This window comes from Odocoileus virginianus, chromosome 26 (assembly GCF_023699985.2).
Source record: "Odocoileus virginianus isolate 20LAN1187 ecotype Illinois chromosome 26, Ovbor_1.2, whole genome shotgun sequence".
NCBI lineage: Eukaryota > Metazoa > Chordata > Mammalia > Artiodactyla > Cervidae > Odocoileus > Odocoileus virginianus.
Genome location: NC_069699.1, coordinates 14,165,811 through 14,182,611, shown reverse-complemented (window position 1 = coordinate 14,182,611; position 16,801 = coordinate 14,165,811). Strand labels below are relative to the sequence as shown.

The 16,801-nt window shown below is 39.3% G+C and overlaps 1 protein-coding gene across 4 annotated transcripts in view; it reads right to left on the bottom strand.

Annotated features, from left to right (window-relative positions):
* Positions 1–16,801, bottom strand: part of TCAIM (T cell activation inhibitor, mitochondrial) — a 36,317-nt gene that overhangs the window by 3,501 nt on the left and 16,015 nt on the right. For all 4 annotated transcript variants that reach the window (XM_020915505.2, XM_020915508.2, XM_020915507.2 and 1 more), the window contains exons 4-10: positions 15,675–15,828; positions 11,724–11,976; positions 6,917–7,039; positions 5,438–5,535; positions 5,083–5,174; positions 1,412–1,644; positions 724–855 (exon numbers count right to left, since the gene is read on the bottom strand). In XM_020915505.2, coding sequence (XP_020771164.2) covers positions 724–855; positions 1,412–1,644; positions 5,083–5,174; positions 5,438–5,535; positions 6,917–7,039; positions 11,724–11,976; positions 15,675–15,828 — 1,085 coding nt within the window. The remainder of the gene's footprint in view (positions 1–723; positions 856–1,411; positions 1,645–5,082; positions 5,175–5,437; positions 5,536–6,916; positions 7,040–11,723; positions 11,977–15,674; positions 15,829–16,801) is intronic.

Genomic DNA, 16,801 nt, shown 5'->3' with positions numbered 1-16,801 from the left:
CCCCAGCAAATCGCTGATGCTGAGGCTGCTGTCATGTAGGTGGAGCAACTCTAAGGAAGGAGCTTGGAAGTGGAAACCCCAGCACCAGGCGACATGGAGACAGGGTGACTTTGCAAAGCTCCTCCAGCACAGAGCCGTCCAGCATTTGTGGGTGACAGGAGGCTTCGTGTGGGTGGAGGAGGGCCAGCCTGGATCTGAAGATTGAGGTCCCACGCACAGAAGACTAGGCCCTCCAGATCCTGGGAAGGGCTTATTTACTTACACATCCTCCCACCTCCCTCAGCCAGGAGACAGTCCACCCTTGGGACCCGTGCCTGCTCAGGCCCCTCAGATGTGACACCAGCATAGCCCATCAGGATAGAGGGGTTGAGAATAGGCATTTGTGTTTTCTCTTATCATGGAATTCATATTTTCTACTGGGGTATAGTTTATTTACACTATACACTATGTGTTTCTTTTCTGTCACACAAGGTTTTACACACACATACACCTTATTCTTTTTTGGGTTCTTTTCCCATACAGGTTGTTACTGAGTGTTGAGCAGAGTTCCCAGGGCTGCACAGTAGGTGTGTGTTAATGATCTGTTTTATATGTATACTAATGTATACGTTAACTCCAGCCTCCTAACTTATCCCTCCACCCCACCTTTCTGAATACCTGAATATTTTTAAATATTTGACTAGATTAGAATGGTAAGACAGGAAGAGGGCTAAGAGTACTCACTCTTCTTTTCTCTTTGTGTTCTCTCTTGCCTGTTGGGCTTTGGTGAGAATAAACCACTGGAGGTTTGCTGGATCACAAAGGATTGGGATGTTAAAATGCCCGAGTTCATGCAAGCTTGGGGCATATCTGTCACTGTAATAAAGTATACATAAAAGGAAAAATCAGCCATCTCTCCATTCCCTGTTCCATCCCTGAAGGAATGGTTTTATTAGTCTGATTAATGGAAAAGGAATTCATTAAGAAAATCCACTTTAAAGGTACAGCACCCCAAAGAGACACATTTTATCAGGATGACCATATCCTTCCTGTGACCTTCCTCATCTGTAAGATGGGGGCAGAAACCTACTCTATGGTGAGGTTCTGAGAGCTAGAGAGAATGCATTTAAGTTCCAAGCACAGTGCCTGAAATGCACACTGTTGATTTCACATTAGTTTAATCCTATAGAGTTTTCCACAGGACTGATTTGCCCTGTAAGTGGCAATGAATTTCCAGAATGTTTGAGAAACTCAATCTTTCTAATCCTCTCATGTTGACTTCTCTCATGTGTAAAAAGTGTTGCCAATGGAGGCAGTAACATTCCTTTCTTTAACTTCTAAGAATCACACAGGGAAATACAAAACAATTTCATGCAATACATATACAACTGGTGTGAGTAAATGAATCAAAGTAATTGTTTTAGATACAAACCTGTTAAGGATCATTTGTAACCCACGCAGACTTCGAGGGTGAAAAGGTATTCGACTTTTCAAGAGTCTATTATAGAACACGTCAAGAAGAGAGTAATATTCTTCAAGTGTCAACACTGGCTGTAATTCTTCAATATAAACAACTTGGATGCCACCGAGAAGATAGCTTATTTGGTCCTCCAAATGTGTCAGCCTCCTCTGCAGGTCAAAATAACTTGGTAATCTTTCAAAAAGCTACAGTATTTAAAAAAGGAAAAGGAAGGAATATTTAGTTTTGTTACTTTAAGAGTCCAAATTTAGGACTCCAATCAATGGTATGAGAAATTCTAACAAGAAAATCTTTTTCCTCTAGGGAAAGTTCAAGTAAGTGATAAGAAAAAGACTATGGAATGCTGGAAATATTAATATTCAAAACAAACCACTGTAAATCTTAGAGACTTTTAGATAGGAACTGAAGGGACTGCAAAAGAAAAGAAATATGTTTCAAATAAAAATAAATCCTAAGTACTAATATGCAAATATTCAAGTAGAAATCTTAGTTTAGACAAATTAAATGGTATAATGAATGTATAATGAAATAAATTCTATGTATTTCAACTCCAAGTCTGTTTCTTCAGAATTTACTTTAGTTCAACTAAATTCACTTATGAAGCATCTGTAAGTGAACTAAAGCACCAAAATGGGCCCTTGGAGTGTACAGATTAAGAGTTTGTGCCCCTGTTTGCCAGGGGCTCATGGTCAGGGTGCAGGGAAACAAAACAGGAACCAGAATTCAGCATAACAAATGCCACATTAGGGTGAAGGGACAGGGAGAGTCAAGAAAAGGTTCCTAAGGACATCTGATGTGACCAATAAAAGATAAAGAGGATTTAGAGAAGGTTAGATGTGTTGCTAATTACTGGAGAAATGCAAATCCTCACTATTAGAATGAGACACCACCTCACACCGGCCAGAATGGCCGCCATCAGAAAGTCTACAAATAACAAGTGCTGGAGAGGGTGTGCAGAAAAGGGAACCCTCCTACACTGTTGGTGGGAATGTAACTTGGTGCAGCCACTATGGAAAACATTATGGAAATTCCTTCAAAAACTATAAAAAAGATACATGTACCCCAGTGTTCATAGCAGCACTACTTATGACAGACGAGATATAGAAACAACCTAAATGTCTATACTGACAGATGAATGAATGAAGAAGATGTGGTGTATACACACACACACACACACACACACACACACACACACACACTGGGATATTATTTGGCCACAGTAAAGAATGAAATAATGCCATTGGCAGCAACAGGGATGGAGCTAGAGATGATTATGCTAAGTGAAGTAAGTCGGACAAATACCATATGGTATCACTTATATGTGGGATCAATAATATGATGGAAATAAACTTATTTATGAAGTAGAAACAGACTCAGACATAGAAGACAAACAAGAGTTTGTCTAAGGAAAAGGAGGTACGGGAGGATACATTAGCAGTTTGGCGTTAGTATGATAAACTGCTACGTAAAATATCAACAAAGTCCTGTTTGGCACAGGGAACTATATTCAGTATCCTGTAATAAACCACAATGAGAAAGAATATGAAAAAGAATACATATATGTATATATAACTGAACCACTTTCCTGTAAGCCAGAAACTAACACAATGTTGTAAATCAACTGTATTTCAATTAAAAAAAAAAAGAGCAGAGAAGGTCAGTTGCATGTGAGACACTTTCAGGAGAAAAAGGCACGTGCAAACTCAGAAGCATCACAAGGATCCCCTCTGCTACACTTCCATAGCCACCAACACCTCTGTGCCCCCCAACTCCTGATCCCTGGCCACCACTGATCTGTTCTTTAATTTTACTATTTGAACAATGTTATATAAATGGTATCATATAGCATGTAATCTTGTGAGATGGACTTTTTTCATATCGCACAATGCCCCTGAGATCCACCCAAGATCTTGACTGTATCAGCAGTTCATTCCTTATTGCTGAATGACATTCTGTTGCATGGATGTGCTGCAGTTTGTGTTTGCTATCATAAACATTTATGTACAGTTTTTGTGTGAATATACCTTTTCATTTCTCTAGTATAAATGCCTAAGAGGAAGAGGGCAGCTGCCAAACCACATGGTAAGCATGTGTTTATTAGTATTTTAAGAAACTGCCAGACTCGTTTCCAGAGTGCCCGTGCCATTTCACATGCTCAACAGGAATGGACGAGGGGTCCGGTTTCTCTGCATCCTTGCCAGCATGTGGTGGTCATTATTTTTCATTTTGGCCATTCTGACAGGTGTGCAGTGGTATCTCATTGTAGTTTTAATTTGCTTTTCTCTATGGTTTTTTATGAGCTTATTTGTCATCTGTATGTCCTCTTCTGTGACATGTGTGTTCATGTCTTCAGCCCATTTTCTAACTGAACTATTTTTTTTTTTAATCTATTGAGTTTTGAGAGTTCTTTATATATTTAGATACAAAGGGTTAGGGTTAGACTTTGTCAGATAGGTGGTTTGTAAATATCTTCTATCAGATATTTGATATGAACAGATATTTCACAGAAGACATATGGATGGCAAATACATACATGAAAAGGTGCTCACTGCCATTCATCATTAGAGAAATGTAAAAACCCACAATGAAATAAAACCACACACCTCTTAGAATGGCTAAAAATAAAAAGATGACCATAGCAGGGACTTCCCTGGTGGTCCAGTTACTGGGACTCCATGCTTCTAATGTAGGGGGCATGGGTTCGATCCCTGGTCAGAGAACTAAGATCCTACATGTCACGCAGTGAGATTTAAATAAATAAATAAAACGGTCACCAAAGGAAGTATTGGCAGTTACTTGAAAAGTTAAAATACCCTAACACATCTGGCCATTCCACTTTCAGGTATTTACCCAGAAGGAAGTATATGTTCATTTAAACTTTGTAGGTAAATGTTTATAGCAGCTTTATTTTTAAGTGATCAAAAGCTGACATAACCCAATATCCATCAATAAGTGAATGGAAAAAAAAATTGGTATATATCCACAGGACAGAATACTTCGGGGAAATAAAATAAATAATTCTTGATACATGCAATAGCATGAATGAATTTCAAAATAATTATGCCGACTGAAAGAAATCAGATCCTTCCCAACATACTGTGATTCTACTCAGATACAAGGCTAGAAATATAAACTAATCTACAGTGACAGAAAGCAGACCAGTGGCTGCTTTGGGAGGGGGTGGTGGGATGGACAAGAGGGTTTACACAGGGACATGCACATAATTTTGTGGGTAATGGATGTGTTCACTCTCTTGATTATAGTAACGGTTTCACAGGTATTTACATATGTCATATCTCATCAAACTATACCCACCAAATATGCACAGTCTATTGTGTCAATTACACACAGTACATCCATTAAAAAGAAAACCAAAAAACCCAATAGAATGCAGGCCTTTAGGCTGTGCTTTAGAAAAGACTGTAAAATTTTCCAAATAAAAATGGACTTAAAAATCAGTCATCTAAGAATTTAAACTACTAAATATAAAGCATCTGCTCTGCAAACAGCTGAAACTATGATTTAAAGTTTTTTTTAGTTTGCTGATATTAGCAGTTTTCTGAAACAAAAGTATGTGGAAGACAAATCTTTTTTTTTTGTTTTGCTTTTAAGCTTTTTCTTACTTTTGTCCAGTGGTGATGGACATCCATTGTTCCTAGCATCACATGGCCCACTGCACTCATCCCGGACCGGTCTGTAAATATTATTGTACATCCTGATGATAAAACACAAACCCTTTGGTCACTGTCCAGAGAGGCTTCATTTTTTTAGCACTGTGCAAATAATTACTTACATTTCATGTATCAATTCAGGAGTAAACTTGGTAGAAGTTATTGTTTCATTCAAAGGAACAGACTTAACAATTCAGCTGAGATCAAGTCACATCTACAAAGACTTTCAACAGTTTTCCTCTAGAATTTACAGATTTGTATAGCTGTTAAGGGATATGGATTTCAGAAGTGAATGGAAAGTGTTTACCTTTTGCATTTTTAAGGGTTTCCAAGTTCTGCTGGGCTAAGCGGCCTAAACTGTGTAGCTGGCTGCAGCGGTGGGCGACACCCCAGCTCCTCTGCCACCTGGTCCAACAGAGCACACAGGCCCGTTACCACCCGTGTCCCCCCAGAGGGAGGCGCATACTCACCCCCACCTGCCTGACTCCTGGAAAGCTCCAAGTGTAAACACTTTCCTTATAAATCTGAATTATCTTCAACAATTATGATTCAAATACAGAATGTATAAGTACTATGTGATTCTGCAAGCACAGCATAAAGGTGCTATGGCAACCCACTCCAGTATCCTTGCCTGGAGAATCCCACGGACGGAGGAGCCTGGTAGGCTACAGTCCACGGGGTCGCAAAGAGTTGGACATGACTGAGCGACTTCACTTTCACTGTATCCAAATAGTCATGTGGTTCAGTATAAGAAAACAGTCCTCATGATGACAGTTGAAAGCAAAACAGGCTGCAGCAAAACGGTCACAGAAGTTTAAGCACCAGGCCAGATGACAATACCTCAGGGAGGCCCATGAATGAATCACATCACCCACTCCTTAGGGCTGCAGCTGTTAAATCTATTTTATCATAAACTTCAGCAAATGATTTCTAAGTTTATGAAAACTTTTAAAAAAGTCATATGGTGATTACAGTTAATAATAATACTGTATTGTATTTTGAAAGTTGCTTAAAGAGTAGATCTTAAAAGTTCTCATCACAAGAAAAAAATTTTCCTAGCTATGTATGATGACAGATGTCAATAACGAATATGAGTAATGAATTATTAGGTAAAACACATGGAACTAGTATAACGCTATATATCAACTATATCTCAATTAAAAAAATTTTTAAAAGTCATGCTATATAACATAGAACCAAAGAATACAACTTTTTTTTTCTTTCCCTTTCTCTTTTTTCTTTAGTTGTTTAGTCAGGTGTGTCCAACTCTTTGTGACCCTATACACTGTAGCCCGCCAGGCCCCTCTGTCCATGGAATTCTCCAGGCGAAAATACTGAAGTGGGTTGCCATTTCCTTCTCCAGGGGATCTCCCCTCCCCAGGGATCGAACCTGCATCTCCTGTGTCTCCTGCATTGCAGGTGGATTCCTTACCTACTGAGCCATCAAGGAAGTCCTCCTTTTCTCTTTTTAAACTCAAATACCAATCTTATATGAGGGAGAAATACTGATTTTTATTTATTATATGCATATGGAAAAGTGTATTTTTCTTATAAATCCAGTATGTTATTATGCTAAAAATGTCAGTATCTAAACCTTACTCCACTTTTTCAATTAGAAATTCATAATGGTTTTCTTAGATAAACATTTGATGAGTTTCATAAAGATAATTGAGTATTTAGTGAAAAGAATAATTAAAGATGCAAATATTTAACTGTTAGAAACCTTTACCAATAGGTAACACACACTTATTTTAATCTATAAATCAGGTTTTCTCTTCTTCATTACCTGATATCTGACAGCTGCAACTGATGAGACAGTTCATCTTTTAAACGATCTAGTTCTTTTCTAAGTGGCAAACTATTCTTCAGCTTTTTAATAGCACTTTTCCCATTGTTATCTAACCAGGAACTAGAAAGAAAAAAAAACACAGATGTACACTTTGCAATACTAACTATAATGCAAACATTTCTACTATTGAAACACGTATTCATTACCTTAAAGCAGCCCCAATGTTAAACCGAGTTTCCTATCAAACCTTTACCAAGTTATAAGTAGTCCTGCCAAGTCTACTTTTAGAGTAAACTCCTACTTCTAAAACAGGCTTCTTGGAGAACTGCCAGTACCTGTTAATCATATTTTAGTTATGAGAACTTCCTTAGCCTATCAAAAAAATTAAACTTGCATTACACCAAGCTTTTTACTAGACTTCCAGAGATGGAGTGATTTTTTAAAAATCAAAGATGCTTCAAGGACATCTCTGGTGGTCCAGGGGTTAAGACTCCATGCTTCCAAAGCAGGGGGTGCAGGTTTGACCCCTTGCTGGGGAATCAAGATTCTGCATGTCCCAGCCTCCTTGCCCCCAAAAGGCTGAATATTTAGGAATTTCCTGGTGATCCAGTGGTTAGGACTCTGTGCTTTTGCTGCAGGGATCATAGGTTTGACCCTGGGTTTGGGGATTAGGATACTGCATGCCCTGCAGTGTGGCCAAAAAATGAAGAATAGTAAAAAAAAAAATAAAAGCATTAAAAAATAAATAAGTTAAAAAAAATTAAACCTCCATTATGTTTATTGCCTTTTCAGAAGGTTCTACTAGGCCTTCACTTACATCAGTCATCTCCATGCGAGGGCAGGGCTACCCCTTCCTCAACTAGAGCAAATGATATGGTTGTGTAGCCAGGTGGTGAAAAAGTCAAGTCAGAAGACGTACCAAATGGTACTGGTGTCATTTAAGAGGCACTATTTCCTGATGAAGGAACTTGCGAAGGTAACTATGGATTCTAACTGGGTAGATCCAGTTTCTTCCTTGGTCTTCACCTTGTCTATTCGCACCCTGAGTTCTCAGCTCACTGCAAACCCTGCCTCCCGCCCCACCTCTCCGTCCAAAGGCTCCCACTGCTCAGACCTGACCAGTCAGCCCACCTCCTCCTCCCAAGTGGGTCTGTTTGCCCCTTGGTTTCTTTCCACCCAACTGAGAGGCCGCTCCAGTCTCACCTCTCCCCACCTTTATCGTTCTCCTACAACTACATCACGGGCTCAGCAGAAAGATGTTCTCTTAAATCTGCATTTCTGAGACTGTTTACCTTAGTGAAGTCTTAAAAGAGAAAACGAACGTCAGAGTCTGCCTAGGGGTTAGGAGGGGCAGCTCTCTGAGCAGAGCTGAAGGCAGCCGAGGCGGCCTTGTACAACAGCGCGCTCCTCCCGCTCCCCCTCCGAGGCGGCCTCTACCTCGGCGTCATCGCGGGCACGGCACGGGCATGCTGGCTCTGGCGCCCGGCCTCTCTTTCCCGAGGGGAGTCTGCACAGACGAGGCCTGGGTCGTGCCTGGGAGGCCGAAAGGCTGCTGCCGGAGTGGCCGTGGTAGAATAGCAAGCAGACTCCAGGACCAGAGGAACATTCTGGGTGGAGGTGGAGTGGGCCCTGGGTACAGCTGAGGAAGAGAAAGCTCCAGGGAGGCTGGGGGAAGATGGTCTAAAGCGCCCCCCCAGGACATCTGACACCCCACTGGACACCTGTCAGTGACAGTCAGGTGTTATGATAATGGTGCAGAAAGGCTCATTTGTCCATCTCAAAAATGCCTGTCAAGTAAACCTTCTTAGGGTTCTTTTTAATAGTCACTTTAAAGGTTTTAGATGTTGTAATCTACAATATTTAAACACTAATCAAGTTGAGGGAATTCCCTGGTGGTCCAGTGGTTAGGACTCCACACAGGGCATGGGTTTGATTCCTAGTTGGGGAACTAAGATCCTGAAAGACATGTGGTGTGGCCAAAAAAAGAAAATCAAGTTGAAACTCTCAGAACCACTCAAATATTTATCCTGAAGGCCTAACAGTATAAGGAAGACACATCTAGCAAGGAGTAGAGAGATAAGCAACTGGAAGAGAATATATGAGCTTCTATGAGAACAAAGGAAGAATGAATTACTTCTGCCTGGAAAGTTCTACAGAGCAGGTGATAAGTGACCTGGAACCTGAGAGATGGATCAGGTGTTCCCAAGCGGATTAGTGAGAGCAAAGGGCATGCCCACGAGGCTACTACATAGGGAACTGTGAGATGAACCAGATCACACAATGCCTGGGGGTGGGGTGGGGTGTGAGATGAGACTGGAGAGGTGTGTGTGTGTGTGTGTGCGCGCGCACGCGCGCATGTGTGTGACAAAGAGGGAGATCATAAAATGTCTTGCACATTGTGATGAGGAACTGGGACCTTGCACTCTTAAGTAAAGGTGTCCTACGTCTTTTTTTTGGCCGTTGCAGTCATCTTAGCTCCTGGACAGAGGTGAACTCGGCCCCCTGCAGTGGAAGTGCAGAGTCCTCATCACTGGACCGCCAGGGGAGTCCCTACATTCCACATTTTTTTGATTCACTAATTGTGTGCAGCTGTTAATAATTCTTCCTACTCTCCCTTTAAGAATATTGGTAAAGACTTTGTCACTTCTGCATGGTGTGTGAGAAATAAGAAAAGTAAAATATCTTACTTTATGTCATGAATATTTGCTATTACAATTTTTCCATTTTCCCTCATTTATTAAATAATACATATTAATTTAACTTAAATTAGGCAAGAAAAAGGATGATTTGTAGACAAATGAATTATCAAGCAAATACCATGTTTCCTTCTGGGACCAAATGTCTTAAAATGTGGACTGAAATAGAATCTTATGACTATATATTCATGACCTGATTATTTGAATTCTTACATTTAATGTATAAAATTTAAGTGGCCTAGTTTAACAATTTTTGTGTTTTGCTTCTAAACCCTGAGACAAAAAATGAAGGTTCTACAGTTGGCATTTATCTATCTATCTATGTAGATATTAGATCTATCTATGTGATAGTTTCAGGTGAGCAGTGAAGGGACTCAGCCATACTCATTCTTCCCCATTAAATCAGTTTCAAGGGGACTGCAAGATCTGTTATAAACAAGGCTAAAACATGTTAAAACATGTAATGCTGTATCATTAATTTCACTTGCCAAAACTAAGAAAAGCTATATAGCTAATAATGGGGTTTACTTCATTGACAAGATACATACCAATGGATATTGCATTTTGTCAATAAATTAGAATGTTAAATTTCCACTGACTTCAATTTCTGAAACAATGGTTTACTCAATTTATGTTATCTTCTTTGAGAGGAGACAAGTCAAAATGACATGATTTGAGCTAGCGCTGGTTATTATTGGGCTTTCCTGGTGGTTCAAATGGCAAAGAATCCATGAGAGCATCAATTAAAAACACCTATGGAGAAAATTCATAGTAACAAGAATTCATAGTAACACAACTCATTTACACTCAGGAATTTTCCTTAAGATAATGTATCTCTTACTAAAACAGCAGATACTTTTACTAAGTCAACACTAGTGAAATTAACAGAGGCACTGTTCCACCCCCCACCCCCCCAAATGGGCCCTCTGCATCCATTGCTGAGTCACTCCACTGCTATCATCTGTATTAAGCTACTTTACATTTCCATATTAAACCTTGAGTTCCCCATACTGAGCCTACAGCACTTCACAGTCACACTTATTTAACGGTTCTTTAATTCAGTGTTAATAAAAATGCTGGAAAGGTTTTATGAATCTGTGAAGCAGATTAGTATTAGAAAGAGAGATGATTAAAACACAGTCCCTACTCTTAAAAACTCATTATCTATTAATAGTATAATATAATATAATGTAAGAAAGTCTTTTATTAAAGACTCAAGAATTTTACTAGATGAACTACATTCAAGTAAGGAAATTATACTTGGCTTGTACAAGAAACCAGTGAAATAGCAGTTATCTCGGGGAACTGGCTTTTCCCAGTTCCAATCTTTTTTCATTAGTTCGCCAGCTGACGAACTCCAAGTTCAAGGTCTCTGGAACAGTCTTTTCAAAATGGTTACACATTTAGCACCAGACCAAAACTGTACCCCATGAAACACTCAACTGAACTGCAGGCTAATTGCTTCTCTGAATTTTTTTAATAGGTTATTCTTAAGCCTGTTGACTTAATGGTGCAACAAATCTTATTCTTGTTCTTTTGCTCTGACTTATCCAATCCCACTTTTTTCTACACTGAAAAGGTATAGGTAACACATTCCCAAGCTTTGGTTTATCTGGGCATACTGTGAGGAATATCCTCTTAAGGGTGTAAGCAGAGCAATACCCTCCTAAAGGTGTAAGCAGAAGCCTCATGGGCTGGAATCCAGTGCATGTAAGGCTGAGACACTCTCTTCTAGCTCATACTCAAAACAAAACAATTTTCTGCATTTGGTATGAAAAGGCAAAAAAAAAAAAAAAAATCAAATACCATTAGAGGTATTCTGGTCACTTTGAGTAGGAAGCATGAAATATCTCTTTTTGTAATGATTACTGGGTTAACTACATTGATAGCATTACTTTTCCTGGAAAATTAAACTTTTAGTTTTATTTTTTCAATTAAAATTATTTTCTTTTGCATGTACCGCACAGCATGCAGGATCTTAGTTCCCCAACCAGGGATTGAATCTCTGCCCCCTGCAGTGAAAGCTCAGAGCCTTAACTACTGGATCACCAGGATCTTAGACTATAATTTTAAACATAAACATCAGGTAAGTAAAAACTTTTACATACGTTAGGGTTGTTTCCGTTCTCCAGACTTGCTCGAGGTCTTCATCAGGGTCCTTGAATCCAGTAAAGGAGTAGTAAGACTTGTCCCATTTGATGGGCCTGTCAGATGTCCTTTTGGCCTCTTTGAGAGGCTGGGAATGCACATTAGTATTCAAGCTTTGGACATGTTCAATAGATAAACTGCAGGAGTTGAGAATATATAATACTGTGCTTAGCAGATCTCTGGTGTGCAAAGTAAATTTGACTGCTCGAAATCCTAGAGAATATAATTCCCCCAAACAGTTAATACAGATGATTATTTGCTTTACTTTAAAAACATTTTTTTCATACAACATTTATAGAATCAAAATCTTTTAAAACACTCCATTACCAATTAAAATTCATCCTATTGAAAAATCATCTGTAAATGGAAAATGATGTCCCCTCTCCAGAACTGTACCATACTCTCTTGATTTATGAAGTTCTCTGTCAGCTCCATTTTCTAGTTTGGCACCAGTGATCCCGGCCCAAAAAGAGGATTGAGAATATTTTTCAATGCTGTTCATAAATTGTATCTCTACAGTCTAAGGAATGGGAAAGTTCTCCTATAAGCAAGTGTCCACCAAAAAGAGTCTCCAGGGCTTAAGGCCCAGGGGAAGGGTAGAGGCAGGGGAGGCTGACGGGGACAGTGGTTCGTGGAGGGGGTCACAGAAACTCACCTCAAATTTTCTCTATGATTAAAAGTGACTGTGCTTATACTCCCCTATCCCCATCTTGTGACTCAGTATTTTCAGAAGTGACTCAAAATTCCCTAGTTTTTTAAAAGTCAGCACTTCACAATCTGATTTTAATACAGGTAGTCACTGTGCTCAGACTAGTAATCTAACTTGTTAAGTCAACAACAGGAAATCTACTGGGTTCCCTCACCACTTATTGGTTATTAAACTTGGCAGTAGTTGAATGTGTATCACTTTTCAATCAACGTTCACATCGGGTGCCATTATTATCTCCTTTGAAATGTGAAGAAGCATAGGCTCAAGGGGTTAAGAATAGTGAGTGAGGGTTTACATCTGAGCTGACACCACGCCAAGCATTTTCCCCACTATAAATAACATGCTGACCCCTTTTTCTTCAAAATTTTTTAAAAATTGGTTTTAAAAATTACATAAGTATTATATAAGTACATCCTTATTGTAAAATGATACGTATAAAGTAAAAGTCTGTTGACAGGCACACAATTTCACTAGATACAATCTTATTAACATTCAAGTACACACTACCTTATATGGTAGCTACTAGGCATATGTGGCTATTTAAAATTAAATTGATTAAAATTAAGTTAAATTTAAAATTCAGTTCCTGGTCATACTAGCTCCACTTCAAGTGCTCAGGAGCCATATTGGGCCAGTGCCGGCTGTACCAGACATGCATACACACATACGTGTGACATCACTGCAGAAGGTTCTCTGAAATAGCGCTGCTCTCGACCTTTCCTATGTGCTTCGTATGCATGTTACGCATGACATACACACTTATGTCTTTGCACACACACACCCCTATGGTGTGAACCGCTCCATTTAAACATATAAACTCAGCTGTGTCTGACTCTTTGTGACTCCATAGATGGTAGCTTGGAGGTTCCTCTGTCCATGGAATTCTCTAGGCAAGAATACTGCAGTGCGTTGCCATTCCCTTCTCCAGGAGATCTTCCTGACCCAGGGATTGAACCCAGGTCTCCTGAATTGCAGGCAGATTCTTTACTGTCTAATCTACCAGGGAAGCCCCATATCAACTACACCATTCTGCAGGTATTACTTCGAATTTGCTCTTGTTATTTAACCTGGGGGACTCCTCCATATCTGTATGTGTATGTCAACCTCTTTTGTTTCAGTAGTGCTATGCTAATCCACATAATGAATGGAGCATAATTTATTTTACACTTCTGAAACTGATGGGCATAAAAATTGTTCTTAATTTTTCACCGTTCCATTCAAGGCTGAAATGTGTTTTTTTTCGTGTCTTTGCCACTGATGACAGTCATCACAGTCTAGATTGTTCTCAGAGATACCTATTCTGCCTGCCACACAGATTTACAGAGTCTAGAACATGCAAACTAAGAAAGAGTTTTTAGTCAAATCACTGATGTAATGTGAGAAAAATTTTTGTAGAATTATTCTAGGCAGTGAAAGAGGAAAGGAAAATCCAAGTTCCTGCAGTTGAGGTTCGGAAGAAATAGTTTATCCTCAGAAGAGATGAGTCAAGGAGTAAATCTCAATTTCTCTCTTAATTTACCAACTCCATTAATCACTTAATTCAATGTAAGAGCTGCTACATAGTTTGGAATGCCTGTGCCAGATTGCACGCCTCCTTTATTGGGAATATTATCTAATTAACTTAGTTTGCATTGATTACTAAAGCTAAACATTTTTATGTGCGTATTGGCTACTTGTTGTTTAGTCACTTAGTTGTGTCCGACTCTTTGCAACCCCATTGACTGTAGCCCACCAGGCTCCTCTGTCCATGGGATTTCCCAGGCAAGCATACTGGCGTGGGTTGCCATTTCCTTCTCCAGGGGATCTTCCCCACCCAGGGATGGAGCCCTCATCTCCTGCTTGGCAGGTGGATTCTTTGCCCCTGAGCCACCTGGGGAGATCCAGTGGCTATGTATGGGTATTATTTCTTGAAGTGCTGGGACACTGTTTGCCTGTCTTTGTAACTGAGCTGCTCTTTTTTTTTCTGACACCTAAAAACTCCTTATATACTAACATTATCTTTTTCTCACTTATGCTACGTCTTCTCTCATCTCTTAATTATTTTTCACAATCTACTTTTATTTAGCAAATGGTTCAAAGTTAACCATTAACTGAAAGTAGAGGATTTTTCTCTTTACTCAGCCAAAGCTGACTACAGCTCTTTGTTTTAGCATTAATTCACAGAAAACTCTTAGTAAATCTTTAAATTGTTTTAAAGTTTATTCTAAAAGAGTTATTTCCTCAAGAATGACAAAAAGGATGGATGTTTAGAGAATAACGGACCTACATTTACCCTTAGTTTTAAGTATTACTGGGACTTCCCTGGTGGTTCAGAAGGTAAAGATTCTGCCTACATTGTAGTGCAGGAGACCCGGGTTCAATCCCTGGGTAGGGAAGATCCCCTGGAGCAGGAAATGGCAAACCACTCCAGTATTCTTTCCTGGAGAATTCCATGGACAGAGGAGCCTGGTGGGCTACAGTCCATGGGGTCCCAAAGAGTTGGACATGCAAAGCGGTGACAAAGGACCAAACAGAAAGCTGTATATTTAGACTGATCAGATTTTAGAAATAGTATGAGGCTGGGGTTAGAGAGTTCAGAGACCCTTATTCTGTCTCCATGGTCCTGGAAAATTATTAAGTTACAATTGGGCAAATACTAGGTACCTCACAGGGTACTTTGAGGACTAGATAAGAAAAGGTAAGCTATATTAAAAAAAAAATTGTCATATACACATTTAATAAAACAGTACTGAAACAGGAAGGGGACAAACAGAAACATTTTAGTATTCTAGTCAAAAAAGTTTAAACATAAAAAGTGGCTCATCCATATACACACTGCCATACATAAAACAGCTACTGGGAAGGTGCGTACCACATGGGGTGCTCAGCTCTGTTCTCCGTGATGACCTAGAGGGCTGGGACGGGGGTGCTCAGGGGGAGGGGATGTATGTGTACATATAACTTATTCACTCTGTCATACAGCAGAAACTGACACAGCATTGTAAAGCAACTATCCTTAAGGAAAAAAAAAAAAAAAGGAGGCTCATCGAACAGAAGTAGCCAGGAATAAAATCTAACTCCAGGAAAACTCTTGATTAAATGATATTACTTTCTATGACAAGGCTTCACTCCAGAGGTCTTCTAGCAATTTTTAGGCAGATTGAACTCATACCAAACGAAGCCTGCAAGAGTGCAAGGGACATATGAGAAATAAGACATGTACCAGAAGTGCTGAAGTGTTCCTGGCCATCAGAGGGATGCTGATCTGTTTCTCTTACATAAAACACAAGCTGGGTTGGTTTCAAAGACTTGAAGCCTGGTTTCTGAAGGTTTTCTAAGTAGGCACTTAATCTCTTAAGGGAATTTTCATTGACTTCCTGGAAAAAAATATTAAGACATTTATGTACAAAATAGAACAAGGAAACATCAGAAATTATATCCCAACCTTTTAAACACACTATTGAGTGTATTAAAGAATTTAGTACTAAAAAAAGTTGGGATTTCATAGGTCCTCGGTACAGGATAAAATTGAATCCATACCTCACAACATGTAACTCCACAGAGAAGAGATATTAAAAAAAAAATGTAGCTACGAAAGTATTAGAAGAAAACATGGCTGAGTTCCTTTATAAATGAGATGTAGAAAAAGCCTAACTATGACTAAATATCTCAAGTAATAAATGATTGATAAATCTAGTTATATAATAAAAACAGTATAGTACAAGGAACTATATTCAGTATCTTGTGATAAACCATAATGAAAAAGAATATAAAATACATACATATGTATAACTGAATCATTGTGCTATATAGCAGAAATCAACACACTGTAAATCAACTATACTTCAATTTTAAAACAAGCTTAAAGAAACAACGCATAAAAAACCACACACACACACACACACACACACATTCTTTAGACAAAAACTGACTCTCAGCTATATTGTGTTGGGGGTTTGATGATTTACTACCTAGAAGGATTTACAGAACTCAGAAAAGCTATTACACTCATGGTTATACTTTATTACAGCAAAAGCATACAGATTAAAATCAGCAAAGGGAAAATGTGTGTGGGGTGCAGTCCAGGAGGGGCCAAGTGCAAGATTCCAGCTGTCCTCTCCCAGGGACGTTCTACAGGCAGTGCCTAAGATCCCAGCAAGGACATGTGACAACATCAGAAGCGCTGCCAACCACAAAAGCTCATTCAAGCCTTGGGAGCCGGGGCTTTTACTGGGGCACTATGTGCCCACGTGACTGACCTTAGGTATTTGTCTCCAGCCTCCCCAGAGGGTCTCAGACATGAGAAATTAGGCATTTTACCATAACTCACATTGTTAGGGTAAACTGTCT